The 17,038-nt window shown below is 48.2% G+C and overlaps 2 protein-coding genes across 5 annotated transcripts in view; one reads left to right on the top strand and one right to left on the bottom strand.

Moving 5' to 3' along the window:
- AUNIP (aurora kinase A and ninein interacting protein) overlaps window positions 1-6,031 on the top strand; it is a 14,660-nt gene extending 8,629 nt beyond the window's left edge. Inside the window, exons 2-3 of the mRNA XM_012722590.1 lie at window positions 2,528-2,669; window positions 4,077-6,031. Coding sequence (XP_012578044.1) covers window positions 2,528-2,669; window positions 4,077-4,918 — 984 coding nt within the window. The 3' untranslated portion in view covers window positions 4,919-6,031. The remainder of the gene's footprint in view (window positions 1-2,527; window positions 2,670-4,076) is intronic.
- Window positions 5,922-16,608, bottom strand: MTFR1L (mitochondrial fission regulator 1-like). 4 transcript variants are annotated; one of them, XM_012722591.1, is made up of 7 exons: window positions 16,550-16,608; window positions 13,478-13,619; window positions 13,105-13,209; window positions 10,718-10,827; window positions 10,292-10,503; window positions 8,920-9,241; window positions 5,922-6,899 (listed from the first exon to the last, which is right to left on the bottom strand). In XM_012722591.1, the coding sequence occupies exons 2-7, from the start codon at window positions 13,499-13,501 to the stop codon at window positions 6,794-6,796; spliced, it is 879 nt and encodes a 292-aa protein (XP_012578045.1). In that variant the 5' UTR covers window positions 13,502-13,619; window positions 16,550-16,608; the 3' UTR covers window positions 5,922-6,793. The 4 variants fall into 4 exon arrangements, with proteins under 4 accessions (XP_012578045.1, XP_012578046.1, XP_012578047.1 ...); XM_012722592.1 differs by having other exon boundaries at window positions 16,521-16,560; XM_012722593.1 differs by lacking the exon at window positions 16,550-16,608 and adding an exon at window positions 15,724-16,021.
- Between the last annotated feature and the right edge of the window lie 430 nt (window positions 16,609-17,038).

The following is a 17,038-nucleotide window of genomic DNA, read 5'->3' as shown; positions in this document are numbered from 1 at the left end:
GCTGGTTGGCCATAGCAAGGACTTCCTGGGAGTTGTGACCAGTCTCAGGTGGAGGGCGGTGCCAAAACTGAATCCTTAACCTGTGGAAGCTGATGCTCTCTCCAGTCGGTAGTGTGAGAATTGAGTTGAATTTTTAGAGTCTGAGAGTTGCTTCTTGGTGTGGGAAGTTTCTGCACTCACATCCCTGTTGGCAGTTGACTCCGGGACACACCAGCTCACATTGCATCACACATCGAGGATGTGTCTCCCATAACATTTAGAGAGCCATGGTCCTGCTTGGGCTTCGCAGCAGTGGTGGCCAGCTTGCACAGTATCCTGAGAGCAATGACCTAGCTTTGGAAATCATGAGGTGTTACTTCCACCATACTTTAATGGTCAGGCAGTCACACTGTCTTCCCAGGTCCGAGGAGAGGGAACAGGACCTCATCGCTCGAGAGGAGGTTTGGAGGGGAGCAGCATGGTCACCCGCACTGGTCACTCTGTACGAAGATGTGCAGTGGGAGACTTGTACACACCATTTTTGAAAAGGACTTAGTTTGTAGTTTTCATCAAAATTGGAACAATTTTGGCCATTATTTCTTCAAGTGTAATTTCTGTCCCCTTTTCACATTGATTTTTGAACTGTAATTACATGTGTACTTGATATTCAGCAGATCATTTTGGACAGTTTATGTTGCTGTGTCTTCAGGTTTACTGTTATTTTTTCCCCCTTGTCTGATCTTGCATTAAGTTCATCCAGTGAATTTCATTTCTGTCATTTTCCTTTAAACCTTTGAGCATATTTATAGTAACAGTTGTAAATTGTCTGCTCATGCCCTCCCTGACACTTCTGGGTCTGTTCTAGTACCTGACTCCTTCCCCCATTATGGATTCTTATTTGCTTCACACCACAGTCATTTTTTACAGCAGTACAAAACATGTGTGCTACATTGCTGGGTATTGGGATTTTTTCTTGTCTTTAAGGAATATTGAAATTTGTTTTGGTAAGTAGTTACTTGCTAATCAGCTTGCTACTTTCTGTGCTTGCTTTTAAACTTTGTTAGGACAGGTTTGAAATAACTTTTGCTCTGGAGCTAATTTAGTGCTACTGCTCAGGAGTGATACTAAGAACTTCATTGAATGCTACTGGTATTCAAGAGATCGTTCTTCTCTGCGCTCACCAAATTGTTCAATTTCAACTGTTGAAATTGTTCAACAGTTCCTGGGATTTCTTTGAGTTCATGGGGTGCCTCCTAACACATGTGTAGCTTAGTATTCACTAATATACTGCAGGACTCCCTGTGTAGATTTCTGGATGTAGTTCTTTGTGCTGTAAATCCTCCCTTCTCAGCTTCCCCAAATTCCATTCTTTCTCGAATCAGTTCTCCAAGAATGCAGTGATCTGCCTGCGTGCTCTGTACATTGTGGGCTGCCAGCTGCCAGCTGCCCGCGGTGTTTGCTCCTCCTAGTCACAGGGATCAGAGTCCAGCAGTGCCTTTGCCCACTGTCTGGAGTCAGTTACGTACCTTTACTGGTTCCCTAGTTTTGTATGAAGGAAGGGAAAGAACTGTACCAATACTACAAGTCATAATGTGTATTGAAGAGAGTGTTTCTTTCTTTTAACCATTTAAAATTACATTTTAGCTTTCAAGTGTAAAAATGAAGCCACATTAAGGTTAGAATTAGTAATTAGGACTCAGTGTCAGCATGAATATTGGCAAATCCCATTTCTTTGGCTTTCACAGCCAAGTTGAATCTTGTTCTCCCTACTTTTGTGTCATTCCATACAAGCAAATGGAAATAAAAGCAAGTCATACTAAATGAGGGATTATAGTTAGCTAACAAAAATCACTGTCCACACTTCTCTGTTCATTTCACACTCTGCGGTATAAAGGCTCTGAAATGCAAGTGCATCATTGCTCCCCCTCTTAACAATGGCAGACTGACTGAGTGCGCCCGTGTGCCAGGACTGTAGACACCGTTCATGTGAATTAACTCACCAGATCTTCAGCGGCTGCCCTCTGCGGTAGGGACTATTAATGTCCCAAACAGGAGGATGAGATACAGATTAAGCAGCTTGCAGAGGCTCACACAGCCACGTGTGGCAGTGGCAGAGTTGTGACTGAATGAATTCAGGTGGTGTGATTGTGACACTGGAGCCTTGCTCTCCACCACTCCATGAACACGATTGCAGATGTGCCAACTGCTGCCAGAATAGAGTCAGCATCTTTCAGTATGAGTGAGCAAACACTGTCCCTGAAGTTTCTCAACAAATCCTGTTAGGTTAGCCATCTTACTGTATTCCACTGGTGACAGAAAGATTGGGCTGTAGTTGGAAGACATGAGTCCTGAGAAAAACAAGCACCATTAGTGTGGAAGGCGATGGTAGAAGGTGATGTACAGCACAGACTCCCTGGAGGCCGGGACGTGAGTGGAATCCACGGATCCAGTGCGGCTCCGAGTGTCACCGGTGCTTACTGAATTGCTCCTTTCGGCCACCGTTCCGATAGTAAGAGATCGTGTTATTCTTTTTCTCTCCCACTCTCAGACACATTTAGTCAAGCCAGGCGCCAAACTGCTAACACTGTTTCCTGGAGAGAGAGAGCCTAAGATTTCCTTTACTCAAAGAACAACTCCATCTGCAGGCATCCGGCAGACCAACATTGCTTCCTTCTTCACTTTGCAGTCAGGTATGGTGACCATTCTGGGGGCTCCCATGGAGCAAAGAGACGTGTGCATTTTTTTCAAACTGGTACATTTTTGAGAAGTGACACTAAGGTAAATTTAGCTGTCTTACTAGAAGAGGTTATACAAGAAATCATCCCTCTTGACTGTCTATCTTATCTAGCTACCTACCTGTATGTTTTTATAATAATTTTCTCAGCCTCTTTGCTCAGTCTAATATTAAGTGTCTGTATTCCCCGACAGAGCAGTGAAGAAAGGTATTCTTGGGGAATTGGGATGCACTGGGAAGCTGCCCTGCCATTAATTAGGTATATATCTTGGACTGGCTACAGTGAATAGTCTATAAAAGACTGACAATTGATACTTTTCTATGAAGCTTCTCAAATTAATCAGGGTTCAGAGATGCTTTATTCTTGAAAGGTTGGCATAAAGTTGGCTTGTGTTTCGTACTTTAGCAATTCTTTGCTCGCCTGCTTCAGAGCAGGCTGGGACTGAGAGCCGGTTCCTGCCACTTAGAGGCTATTGGCAGGAGAGTTCTTAACTCTTGGTGCAGTACCCAGGCTTGCTTTGCATAAACCTTCAAAATGTACCCTCCCTCAACACACGCTGCAAACACAAACTTAGAATTTTTGTTTGAAGTAACACGGACATCTTTTATTTCAAAATTCTGGTATGCTTTGTTCTTGAATTCAAAGTTGACAACTCTTACTAAACAGTTCTGTCATATAATTCTTGTTGGATAATCGGTGCTTATAGTTTAATAGGGGAATAAGGCAGAATAGGACCCATTTCATGCCTGATAAAATGAACAGGTTAACACTAGTAACTTTTTTTTAAAAATTAAAATTATTTTTGCTTTTATTATCAGATAATGGCATCCTTTATTATTCCTTTTCTTATGAAATGTTTGGGGGGTAGGGGAATTTAACACCACTACCAGAATATGTCTTGGAGTTGAGTGGTTAATGTAATCTTTGAGGAGGTCTTACAGAAATATTGTGTTGAGCATGTTTCTCAAAGGTAATGTTCAGGAGTATGTATCTGGCCAGGGTCACTGTTTAGCAGAAACCATAATAAACAACAAAAACAAAACTTAATGTACCCTTTATTAAAGCAAACCCCACATATGAAAATTCAGCTGGGAAAATAGATCTCAGTCTGATTGCACCATGCTTCATGTTATAGGTCACAGAAAGCAAACATATATTTGAGGGAATATAAGATCTGTGTTAGAAAGGTCATTCAGGAAAGAACAGAGCTTGAAAGCTAGAAAGATCAACTACAAGGTAAGTGTAGTGCTGGAGACCCCTGCACTAAGTAGTAATAGTACTGATGCTGAGTTCAGAGCCAACGAAATCCTGCTCGGGGCAGTCTTCCTGCACATTGTGATTTGTTTATGTCTATTTTAACAGGAAAAACAAATGGTGGTGACAAGAGGAACGTTCCATCTCTTAGAGAGAGACAGAACAACGAAGATGCTAAAGCTATGCATCAGCTACATCACCCAGTCGAGGGCATAGGGACCCCGCTGGCCACTTCAACCCCTGCGGACATCCACGAACCTGGGCTTTCTCTTCATTCCCTCCAGGCTTCTGGCCACCACAGAACGGGGACCCCATTTTTGACTGCGCTGCCTTTGTCGGAGCCTGACACCTTAGTCTGTACTGGGAAAAGTAAAGCTTCACTGGCTTGTTCCTTCACCCAAGATTTGGAAAGTTCTTGTGCTCTGGACCAAAAGGAGGGAGAGATGGAGTCTTCTCAGAAAAGGAAATGGCTTCATAGGTACAAGGAAAAGAACTGTCAGGGTGTGGAGAGACAAATTATACCTCCTAGGTGCAAGGACTATCAACTTTTGGACAGGACGAAAGTAGAAAAAATGTCCATCAAAGAAAATAGGCAGGCCCCTGTTCTTACAACACATGGGGACTCCTGGAGTGGAGAAAACACAGAATCAGCAAAACAAAGCCCTTGTCCCATCTCTGGGTTTACCTGGGACAGTGAAAACAATAGGGACTGCTGGAGCCAGCTTTTCACTGAGGATTCTCAGGGCCAGCGGGTCATTGCTCATCATTCTAGAGCTCCTTTCCAAGATGTAACCAACGTCCAGACTCAGGGCGTCGGGCAGTCTCCTGACAACCTTCAGGCTCAACACCAGGATATGTCCACTCAATTAAATCCACATTCTGATTTGCTCTTTACCCAGGATTCTGAAGGTAATCAAGTCATTAGGCACCAAGTCGGAATGCATTTTTGAAGGCTTCATTCTAAAAGTACCTTAGAATGACTGACATATAGGGAAATATCTTGGGGTGGTTAAGTGTGGGTGAGAGGGAGGCATGGGATGAAGCTGTCGTTGAGTGCTTTCTTCATGGAAACAAGCTAGATGGTGCCACCTCTTAGGGCAATTTGGCCTTATGTCTTGCCCTGAGGAAGAGATGGTGGTTAAGTTCACTGACTGATCCATAGTGAGCAGTGAGGCAGGGCAGGTACTTAGCTCTCCATTACTCAGTTTGCACAAGGGCTACTGCTTTGCCCTTTAGATTTAGGAGGGCGGGGGGAGTGGGTGGGGAAGACTGGGACAGTGTTTAAGGATGTGTATTTAACCTAGCAGTAATCTTATCCACACACCCTAAACCTAGGCCATCACTCCTGGTAACTGAGAGATGAGGCAAGTCTCCTGGACCCAGATGTACAGGGGCAGAGAGGTAGGTAGAACGATGGTAGGGTTTTGTGGTAATTTTATTTTAAATTCATACACTGTTTAAACATCTCTCTAGAAATACAGCAATCTAGATGTGATTAGATCACTCTTCTACAAGGTTGGAGAGAACTCCCTTTGTAAAACTGAATCCAAATAAATGACTGTTTACAAAGCTGGCTCTGATGGTAATTAAAACATTACCAATTTTATTTTTGAAAAAGGAACATTTTAACAGTCTGCTGTCATTGTCTTGGGCCCAATCTCAGCATGAATCTAATTTGACCTGTGTTCTACCTGATGTGCCACCACCAGGTGGCAGCTTCCCGTGTTGCAGGTGTGGTATGGAAGAGGCGCTTACACAGCTTTCAAGTTATAAGATGGAACTGCTTTAAGAGCATAGGGCAGAATCTTTACATAAATGGACAAGAGGCTCCCTTGGTAAGTTTTCTCTTATGAAGGCAGGAACTTGTTTGTAACAGTATATCTTTAACAGCAGTCTTATAGCTGGGGGCAGAATATACTGGGTGATCACAACTCAGAGATGGACACAGCAGAGCTCTCCAAGTGCTTTCTTTAATGTCAGGTAGTGCTTCAACCCAAACACACAGGATACATACTGTAGAGAACGGGACCTGAGGGCATCTGAGTCATGCATGGTGTGGCAGGTACAAACCTTGGCCCCAAACCAAAGCAGCAGTCAAGGGCCGGAGGATGATATGCTCTTCCCTCCGTTTCTCTTTCCTGCTGGTCTTAAGCTGAAGTCCATGAAAGAGAAAGTTTTTTCAATGAGTGGAACGGATGAGGCCCCAGGGCCTTGGAGGGTAGATTTGGTTGTACAGTATTACAAAATACATTTAAGAAAAAAATAGCCAGGCCTCCCAGCTGCTCCAGTGGCCTTACCACTACACCTAGGTGTTGGACAGGGAAGAGGGTGATTGCTGGGTATTGGTCAAAGTATGATGGAGCAGCGTAAGATTTTCCCTGCCCTGTGAACAAGTACATAAAACAGTTATAGCCCCTTCCCCTCAGCTCTGCTGCAAGGAAGCCACTGAGAGTGATAGCTGAGCACAAAGTGTCCAGTGAGACCATTTATGGGATAATGCAGTGAAGTAAGTCATTCGTTAGGACCTAGTTTTCACACAGGGGTAAGGAAAAACCAGAAATTTCTATCTCACCCTTTAGGCTGAGAGATTCCAACCAACACATTTATCTGTAACAAATGTCTCAACTCAAACAGGTTTTAGTTTGTTAGAGTCTCATGTGTGGGAAACATAATCCTGCTCATCTTTTTCAGTCTAAGCTCTACAGTTTTCAGCAAGACTGTTGCAGAAGATTTCTAATAGAGAGGCGGAAACACCTGCGGTGAGGAAGGCAGCTATTGAAGGAATTCCAGGAGCATGAGACTTGAGTTTGCAGAGCTGAGTGTTATCAGTTTCCTTTTCTACTGATATCTTCTTCCTTCAAAGCAAACTTCTTCCTTAGGACCTCAGAGATAAGAATGGCAGGGTCTTCCTCCTTCAGTAAACTCCGAGTCCTGGAGATAAAATAATAGCTTATTAAGTACTTATTCTGTGTTCTGGGTCTTTGAATGCATTATTTTATTAATCCTAACAATCCTGTAAAGTGAGTAGATAGAATTCTTTTACACATGAGGAAACTGAAGCACAAAAAGGTTATACAATTTGCCTAGTCACTCAGCCAGTAAGCTGTGAAGCCAGAGTCAGAAGCCACTAGTTGGTTATAGGATGTTTTGCTACTTCCTGAATGGCTACAGAAAAAATGAACCAAGTCAAGCAGCATCACCCAGTTAAGAGCTGGCCTCATAGACTTGTTTTCACCTGCTGCTGAGATCTCACTACCCAGGTCATCAGGGCAAGTGAGTAGTGACTCCTGGCTATTCTGACCTTTTGTAGTTCTGGGGAAAAAAGAGAGGGAGGGAAGTAAGAAATCCTCAGTACCTTGCTACATCAGGGAGCTATGAGATCTTTAATAGGAAGTCTACTATTTATAGTAAAACATTTATGTCGTAAGGTACCTGTGGGAACAAAAATCAACTCCAGATTGGGGTAGGTTCTATAATACCTGGTGCATCATAACAGTATCCTAGATATCTGGAAAACAGCTGCTTAAAATTCTAGTGAAAGGCACTTTTTAAAAAAAAGATTTATTTATTCATACATACTGGGGTACAGGCCAGAGATGTAGAGGGTGAGAGGATTCACCAGAGACAGAGTAGGGAGCAGAACAGGCAGATGATCAAAGTACACTGCTGAGGGGAGCAGTGGGCGGGCCAGGAGAGGTCTGCCACACCATGTGGTCACCTCCAGGGCAGGCGGGGATCGAACTCATGCGGAAGTGGCTTAAGCTTCTTAGTGCTGTGCTTTAACCCGCTGCACCACCAGGGAGGGCCGTGAAAGGCGTTTTACTAGTTGATAGGCTAGTTATGAGCCAAGAACGATTACTAAACTTTGGGGCTCCCCTGGTGGTATAGGGGTTAAAGTTTCAGTGCTGTTAAGTTATCGCCAGCCACTGCAAAAGTTTGATCCCCAGCCAGGGAGCTGATCCACATGGTGCAGCAGACCTCTCCTGTCTTATCTGCTGCTCCTCTTAGTGTATTTCAGTTGATCTGCCTATTCTGCTTACTGCCTTCTGTTGATTCCATTCACTCCCTCACACCTCTGGCCTATACCCCAGTTCTTGTATGCATAAACAACTCTTAACAAAAAACTCGATTCTTGAACAAACAAGCTTCCCTTTAAGAACTCACTTGTGAGAGGGCCCCTGATCCCCAAATAGCATTTATCTTCATTAATAAAGCTGCATAACCTGGCCTTTAGACAACCTCCTGGGGTACTCCCCTATAGGTGGTTGTCTGGAGAAACACTGCAAGGTAGTGGTGATGGGCAGGGGGGGGTCCCTCTGGCTAGAGCTCTACATAAATTTCTCAAGGTAGGTATTTCCCAGATTCCCTCACAATCCTGTCAGAAACACCAAGAACTCTATTCCTTGTTTGTGGAGGATGGAGTTTTTATTTTAGTGTATCTTTAAGAAATTGGAGTAATTTTGATGAGCAGCCTGGCTTATGAACCACTGAAGTTTCAAAAGTCTTATTCTCAACTCTAAATTTGTGTCAGTGATTTATATAGTGAGCCCCACTATTTAGAAACTCCCCACTTCATGAAACTCTTTCACCAGAAAGTACCAATCTGAGATACCAAATTGTTACGTAGCACACAATGAAGGGTGAAGTATAGGGTTACTATAACTAGCAGCATGAGAAATGAAGTGATGATGGTCCCCCCAGTGGTCCAGAGTTGGGAGTAGACAAGTCTTATAAAATCCCTGCTCTAGCCTAATACCTCAGTTGGATCACCCCAATCAAATGTAAGGTTCTTTTCTCAGACAAGGACTCCAGCAAGCGAGGTAACAAGCTTTGTGAATGAAGTAACACATGGCTACCACTGAGGCCTTATTATGCAGGTGCCGTCCACTAGACTGTTGGCCACAGCCAACTTATATAGTACACAGCATCAGAACTCTATCAGAATACTTACAGGTCTTGGCTCTGCTTCATCCGGTGAAAGTCCTTCAGGATCCCCATCATATCTGCAAAGCTGCTGGCCTTGGACAGAGAGACGCAGTCATCCTCTTCAGACGAGCTGCAGGTAGCTTTGTGTTCTGGTTTGCAACATTCAGGGCTGGCAGAACAAAGCAGGGGGACTGATGGAAGCTCAGGGACCTCTACCTCGGTCTCCTCGGTGATGTCACTAATGACAAAGGAAGTTGTAGAGTGGAATGAGGATCCAAAACAAGGTAAGGGAGAAGAGACATTTGAACTTCCTGGAGATAAGAAATCTGGCGTTAATGAGGCCGAAGCTGAAAGAGAAAACAATAGGCATGGATGGAGACGGGGACTAAATCCAGCAGGAAACGCTTCTCCCTACTGCCTGTCAGTTATTTCTGGGGCTGACACACTGGCACCCAGGGAACAACCAGGATGGCAGCTGTAAAGCAGGTAGAGGGCTCTTGCACTACCCGACCCTCACAATCTCAGAGCTGTGGAAGCACTCAGCTCTGAGCAGTGGTCTAGGACAGAGCAACCCACCCATCAAGGCTTTGGCTTCTGAGATTCCCCATTCCTCAATGAGCTAAGGGTGATAGCCTGTGTTCAGACCAAAGCAACAATGTCCTTTGCTCTAACGGGGGTAGTGCTTCTGACTGCTCCTCGGAACATCTATAGGGACTGCAAGAAATACTGTGCAACCAAAATAGAATGGCAACAGTCCTTTTAGTTTCCCAAACTTTAGAGATTGTCCTCAGTTTCTAAGAAACACTACTTTCACATAAACCTCAGCTGTCTTTTGGATAACAACAACTTAACTGATGACAAGTTAGAAATGTGTGTGATTCCTCGATACAATTGCCATACCAGGGAACGAAATACGTGAAGGTGGTGGTCTACCCATTTCCAGTGGCTCTGCCTTAACTGCAGACAGCAAAGGTGTCTTTTCTCAGACTGGTGGAGAAAAGGTGGAGGGACAGAGGTAGTCTATGGTAGAAAGGATAAGGAAATGGAAAAGGGGCTTAAGGGGGCTTTGTGGTGGGGAGTGCTTATTTCACATTGGAAAGCCACTGAGACTAATGGAAGACTTAAAGACACTTAAAGGATGTTGGTTTTTGTGGCTTAGGGAGGGAATTAGCTTGGGGTTACAGGCTACGTGAAGATTTTGTTCCTAACCAAACTAATCAACCCAAAGTGGCTGGTGGAAATAATCCAAGGAATGCTATAAGACAGTCAGGCTTCAGAGCACCCCAAAACTTTGGGCCTGAATTACCAGGGACCGCCATTTTCCTCGCCCCTGTCCTGTGCAAAAGCCAGAGGAAAAAGAACAGCCTGGTCTATGCTGGCCCTGGCTGGGGACCTACCTGCATCAGCTGCCACTATCTTAGCAATCTGGCTTCGCAAGTGACTCAGCTCATCCTGAAGCTCTGTGGTGCGGCTTAGGGCTGGCAGGGCTGGCTTCTTCAAGGCCAGGAGCCTCTCTTCTGACCCACGCAGGTTGGGCACGGAGGCATTGCGCTGCATGACAATCAGAGGGCTGGGCTTCCACGTGTGCCTCAGGGGCCGTGTATCACTCCTGGATCGGGAAAGACGAGTAGGTCACAGACAGCTGGCTGCTGTATCCCCGCTACAATTCTGTCATCTCAGTTCTCACAGCCAGGTTCTGCTCCCACTCTGAGCCCGAAGCGCTCTCAATGCCAGCAGCCTTTCACAAAGCACACTCCCTGTTGCTTGCCACTTCCTCTGGGAAGTAGTTCTCCATCCCTCAGACCAGCCACTGCCTCAGTTACCTGACCCGGGCGTATGTCTCCTCGTCATCTGCAGCAATCCAGGCGATGTCAGCCAGAGTAGGGACTGGGGGCACATCCCTCAGACACAGGTCAGAGATGTTGGGCAGGGTCTATGGGGAAGCAGAATTCATCAACAAATGTCATCATGAGGAGGCAACGACTACAAAACATCTACAGTGGGCACCTGGCCCGCCAATGAGTGTTAGGAAGGCTTCTCAGGGCAGGGAGGAGAGGGTGTTGGGTGGAAACAGCTTGAGTATATGATCATCAGCAAGAGTTGGTGGGATTACAAACAGTCTGGCATAGCTGGAACAGGATGGGCAGGAATTGGTAGAGGCTGGAAAATGGATTAGGAGCTTTAATTCTAAGATTAGTACTGAATCACTGGGAATTTTAAGTTTCAAAAGCTTATACTCCGGTGGCTGTGTATACATGGATGGGAGGGGGGAAGATCAGTTATGAGGCTGCTATAGCCAAGCAAAACAGTGACTTACAGCAAGGCTGGGGCCTGTTATAGCCCACAGTCTAAAATACTATCTGGCCTTTTAAGAAACAGGTTACTGACCACAGGCTAGAGGTGCAGGGGTTTTCAGAGGCATTAGCAAGTTTCCTTTTATTAGGCATGGCCGCTAAAGCGCCTTATCTCAGGCTGTAAGAATACATATGCAAGGACATCAAGAATCTGTTACATTCCACAGGGAGTTTCTGCCTAGCTCCTTACACCTTTAACTTAACTGGGATTCAAACTGTTCTAGCAACATTTTAATAAACTGAGCAATTTCAGGATTTAGATGAAAAGATAATTATACTAAAGGAAATCATAATAGGATTCTTTTCAATAGCCCCTTAACCAAAATGAACCACCAAGGAACAGAGTCTGAGTGGCACTATGTTAAATGAAAGATTAGGGTTCAGTCATCTATTTGCTATAATTACAAACAAAAACATGCACCTGGAAAAAGATGGAAAGGAACACCGAAACATTAATAGTTGTTAAGAGTGATTACAAGCAATTTATTTTCCTTTCCTTAATATTTTAATATGGGTAAAATTAAAAAAATAAATCAGTTAAGAGTTCTATAAATAATAATGGCAATTTCTTTATAATTATCCAGGGATAATTTCTCAAAGTCACCTAAACATGAATTAAAGCCAGAGTTCCTGCTACAGATGGTGGGTGGGTCAGAGTTGACAGAGCTGGGTTTTAGATGGGGAGCGTGGGCCGCACAGGAATGAAGTGATGCTCCAGCTACAGATGCGGAATCCACTGACCAGGTGCTACTGCTAAGATGGGCCATTTAGGGAAATGTCCACTGGCTTTCCTGATTAGCCAGGGTTTCTCCGCTTCTGTCCATGAAATGAGTTGACACATATAAAGGCGTACTACATACCAGCAATTATTACTAACACTCACATGTACTAATCTGTGGGAGCCTCTGCCCGTGGCTGTCTACCCAGTAGCAATCTGGCCAAAGGCCTGGTAATGTGGCAGCCAAATGCAGGGGCAACCTCCACTGAGGTTCCTGCTCACTCCCTACCTACACTTTCCTTTAGCTCTCACACCTCACCCTACACAGGCATTGCTGGAAAGCTGGCAATCTGGGTTGTGGGACACCGGTCCTCCTCACCTCTAGTCCCATTTTTAACTGAGTCCCTGGTACTCAGATCCAACTCCTTTACAACTCAGCATCTGATATACAAGCTCATTTCTTTTTCTACCTGGGCCCACATCTTTTCAGGCATATATTTGTCTCTGTGTGGCAGAAAGCTGAAGTATCTCTTGTCTCAGCTCCCCAAACAAGCCTTAAGTATCTGGCCTAGAACTGATAATTATTCTTAGAGGGAGGCAGCTGGGGCTAATAAATGCTCCTTAGCTTTCCACTGCAGCAGGTCTCAGAGACCAAGCTTAGAGAGAATCTTCACTGCAGAGTGGCTATTTGTAGCCCTTACACGGGGTTAAGATGGAAGTAGTCCAGTCAAGGTGTGACTGGACTTGGTCAGAAGGTAGAGGATGGGCGGTAATATCCTTAGGGAATCACTACAGGGACCAAGTGTAGAGCTGACGAGGAAAAGCAGAGCTTAACTAAGTCTCTCTCGGCACTAAGAGAGACTGCACCAGCAGGACTGCAGGCAAACACCTCAGCAAAAACCATGGCTAGTCGACATCTGGTCCATCAGGGGCCTTTGGGTTACTCTGATAAGCTGGACTGCTGGAGCCTGCTGAAATCTGAGTCACTTAGCAAGTGTCAAAGATTTAAGATAATTTACAGGCAAACTGGAAGTGTGGTCACAGGTTTATCAGAAGTTTTTGTGACCAAGCTCTATAGAAGCATTTACTATTTCTGGACAAAATTCTAAGCCTCTACTCTCCCTTTCTGCATACTCACCTCAAAGGACGCTCGGGGGCATGGCTTCAGTGGTAGGTTGGTCCCGATCCTCCTCACCACACTTCGAGCAGCCCCATGAGGCTTGTTTTGCCAAATTGGGATGGTCTAAAGTAGAAACAAGGACAGTTACAACCTTGGAGGCTACTGGTCCCCATCTTTCCCCTCTCTCAGGCAGGGAGACTGAGTCCTCAATCCCAGGGAGTCTCAGTTACGAGTGCACTTTCTGTCAACAGCCTGCACTTTGACCAGCAACCTCAGGGGACACCTGCTACTGCCAAGGTACAGTCAGCATGTGTCTCAGAACTTCAGCAGGTTCAGCACTTGTTCTCCTCCCCCGGCCACCCCCACCCCCATGCCCCAAAATGCCTCTTACCACATTGGCTTCCATTCCCGACATTTCAACCAGCTCCTGCACTTGAGGGACAAGGGGGCCACAGGACAGCTCTGGGGGGCTTGAGGCGGGAGGCGTAACTCCTTCATATCAGGCCATCTTAAGGAACATCAGACTTCTCTTCCTGTGAAACAATCCCCACAACAGGGACTTAATGGCTGCTATACAAGCCGCCCAAGACCAGGCCCTGCAGAGTCATGACTAATACCAAGATTTCTGTTGTTTCAAGAGTGAGAAAGGCTTACTGAGCCCCTTAAATTGAGGCCTTTAAAGGTTCTGTTCCAGGCTTGCTGTGTGAGGTTGGTGGACCTTGGGAGCTTCCCTGTAACTTTAGGTTTCTTGAGGTAAAATTGCTAAAGGTATAAATAGGTCCCTTTGATAGCTAAAAAGCACACAGGAAGGCGGGACCACAGGTACAACCCAAACCCAGGATTCATACTTGGAGATGAGATGCCAGAGCCCAGCATGTGCCGTGAGCACAGGGCAGATTTGGGCAGAAAGGTAAAGGACAGTAGCTTTTTCAGGCTTTGATGCTCTTTCTATGCAACTGTGGAGCGAGCCTGCAGGCTGGTGAGGCAGGGAGGCTGCCAAGCCTCCCAGGCCCTGGCGAACTCTACTCCTGAGCATTCTCTGGCGAGGTCGCCTCCCTTTCCTAGCCAGTCTTTGCCGCCATCTTGCCGGCCCTGAGTGACAGCCTCCGCCTCCAGGCCCAGGTGTGCTCACTTACGCAGGCCCACACCATGCTCAGGTGCCCACCACCAGACCTACAAGCCTCACAGCCACGCTCCCAAGCACCTCCACTTGCCCTACATGTGCTGCCCAATCGGGCGCTGCTGAGCCTCTGCCAGGAGAGTAGTGAACAGCCAACTTTAGCCAATCTCTGTCTGCTGGCACAGGGGGAGACAAAGTTTATGCTCTGCCATCTACTGGCTCCGTAGCCCTCGGCAAGTCACCTAACCTTTCTGAATGCTGGCTTCTCTAAAAAAGATGAAGAGCTGCCAAGGGGCCGATCAGTGAGATGGGATTTTAAAGTGCTTAATGCAGGTGGGTGGGGGGTGCCCGACTTGATTCTTCACAGCTGCCCCACATGTGAGCTCGCCATTCCTTGTTCACCAAACATAACAATACCCATACTGTGCCAGGCCCTGTGCTGGGCACTGCAGGGTCTAAAGAAGCAAGAAAGCTATGATCTCAAAGAACTTACTGTCTACAAAAAAGACAGGATTGAGTCTAATTCTAGCAGAGGCTGGTAATCACTGCTTGAGAGAAGCATGCCAGGGGGGTGGCCAAGTGAGTCCAGCCCACTGCTCCGAGGTCCCACAGCGAGTTCAGAGGGGACGGGAAGAAAAAACAGCAATAGCACAGGTGGAGGGCAGGAAGGTGAGCGCGGTAAAGAACAGGTTATGGACTGCAAAGGTAGGCTGGGGCTGACAGTCACGAGGACTGGGAACGTGGGGCTCAGGAGTCACTGGGAGGCCGTGAACAGGCAGAACTGACCAGCGCAGTTCTTTCTGGTAACCTGGAGGGGCTCCTATGTGGGAAAGGCGGTATCACTGGCTTCATGATACACCTGGGAAGGGAAGCTGGAGAAAGGACTTGTCTGCGGTCACTCAGCGGTCATCCCAGCAGAAAGTGCCGGAAGTATGGTCCAGTCCTGCTGCCTCCTGCATGGCTCAAACCTCTCAGCACCTTCAAACCTTTGACTGAAGCCCCGCTGTACCAGGCCCTGTGCCGAATGCCTGCCTGCCCCAAGTTACATGTACTGGTGCCTCCCTGTGTCACTTTAGTCACGTCCTCTCGGCATTTACCTCTAAAGACTCAACTGGGCCTCATCCTCACTCAAGAGGGATATTTCTGGAACACATTGCTTATCAGCATGTTCCCATGTTTAGAACACTACTGGCTTGATAGCATAAACAGGACCAAATCCAGGCTCAGATGGCGAAGGCTCTCCACAACCAGGCCCAACCTGTCCTCTACTGCCCCCAGATCCAACTCACCACCGCAGAGGCTGCCCAGGGTGGCCCTGTATCCCAGTCAGCCCTGCTTTCCTCTTGCCTTCCAGCCACTCTGGAGTCCGGCTCTTCAGTCCCGCTCAGCCCACTGGGCCCTTGTGCACACCATCTCCTCTGCTTGAAACCCCAGCGCCCTCACCAAGCTCAGTCTGTCTTCTTCAGAGCTCAGCTCAAGCATCGCCTCCCCTGACAGTCAGGTGCACTGCTGCTCACCCCCAGCACCCTGCTTTCCATCGGAGTCCTCTCCATGGGTGACGGCGTAGCGTGCAGTTGGCCTGAGGGGCGGGGACCACTGTGGCACACCGGGGCCTGCCTGACTCTCAGAAAGCGCTTAAGCAGTTGCTCAGTTAAGAAATGAACGAAGGCGAACGCCGACTCGCTGCCCCTCCCCCAAGAGCCAGCGAGCCGCGGGTAGGCTACCACCGCTGCGCCCCCAGGGCCCCTTTGCTCCCAGGGCCCCTTTCCAGGCCGTTGTCATGACCTGTTTACACGGTCTCCCGCAGGAGGCCGAGGGCTCCTCCAGAGCAGGGCCCGGCCCGTCGCCCCAGGGCCGGGCGCCCGCGGAGGCCGCCGCGCTCCGTGGAACTTTGCCGAGCAGACGGGACCGGCAGCCCGCGCGGCCCCAGCAGCCGCTCCGAGGGGCGCCGCGCGGAGACCGGCCCGGGCACGCCTCCCCTCCCCCGCCGCGGCTGGCCAAGGTCGGCCAAGTTCTCGCCGCCGGCCCGGGCGGCCTTTGGACCCTCAGGCCCGGGGATGGGCCCCAGACAGCGCGAGGAGCGGCAGAAGCCTCCGGGGTAGCTCTGTCACAGTTCGCCGGCGGACTCCAGCGAGGCGCCAGCCCTCGAGGACTCAGTTTCCCCCCCTGCCAAACGAGGCGGACAACGGCAGCTCCCGCGAGAACTGGCGCGGGACGGCCACCGCGGGCTCCGCGCAGCGCCTGTCGCTAGGACGCGTCTTCTCGGGCTGGGAGGCCGCGTCCAAACTCCGGGACGGCCCCGGACCTGTCTCACCTCAGACTGGAGCTCCCGGACTCACTCACCTCACCGCCCCTCCTACCGCCGCGGGCAGCCCATCCTCCACCGCTCTCACTTCCGCTCCCGCCCCCGGAAGCAGTCCTCTGCCGCTGCGCGCCGGGCCACGCCCCCGCACGCTTGGGAAGGCCGCCGGGCAGGGGCGTGGCCTCGGCGGGTGGGGCTCGTGGCGAGGAGCGGACACGCCCACCCTCGAGGCCACGCCCCCTCCGGCGGGGTGGGTGGGGAAACCGTGACTCCGCCTGGAGACCTCAGAGTCCTGCTGGCCTGTGTCGCAGCCGCTCTCCCTGCTTGCTGCTCTCCTAGCTTAGGCCGGGTCTAAAGATCTGGAAATCGAGGGCCGACTGTGTCAATGTTTGGTCCCCACATCTAGTGGTGCCCACAATGCCCACTGTACTGCAGAAATTCAGAATCCTCCCCCACCTAGCATTTTCCTTGTGCCCCTTCACAGTCACGCTCCTGGCTAAGACCTCTGGTGGGTCTCTTTCCTTCTATAC

This window comes from Condylura cristata, unplaced genomic scaffold, assembly GCF_000260355.1.
Source record: "Condylura cristata isolate star-nosed mole 26May11 unplaced genomic scaffold, ConCri1.0 scaffold00008, whole genome shotgun sequence".
In the NCBI taxonomy this organism is placed as follows: domain Eukaryota; kingdom Metazoa; phylum Chordata; class Mammalia; order Eulipotyphla; family Talpidae; genus Condylura; species Condylura cristata.
Note: the sequence above shows the minus strand (reverse complement) of the source record. Positions and strands in the feature narration are given on the sequence as shown.

What these genes read in the sequence shown, in the direction of transcription:
- MTFR1L (XM_012722591.1), bottom strand. Translation starts at nt 13,501, where the DNA reads ATGTCGGGAATGGAAGCCAATGTG. An exon ending in CGGGAATGGAAGCCAATGTG is followed by an intron (nt 13,210 to 13,477) that starts GTAAGAGGCATT and finishes TTTCTACTTTAG; the next exon opens with ACCATCCCAATTTGGCAAAA. An exon ending in GAGACATACGCCCGGGTCAG is followed by an intron (nt 10,504 to 10,717) that starts GTAACTGAGGCA and finishes TTCCCGATCCAG; the next exon opens with GAGTGATACACGGCCCCTGA.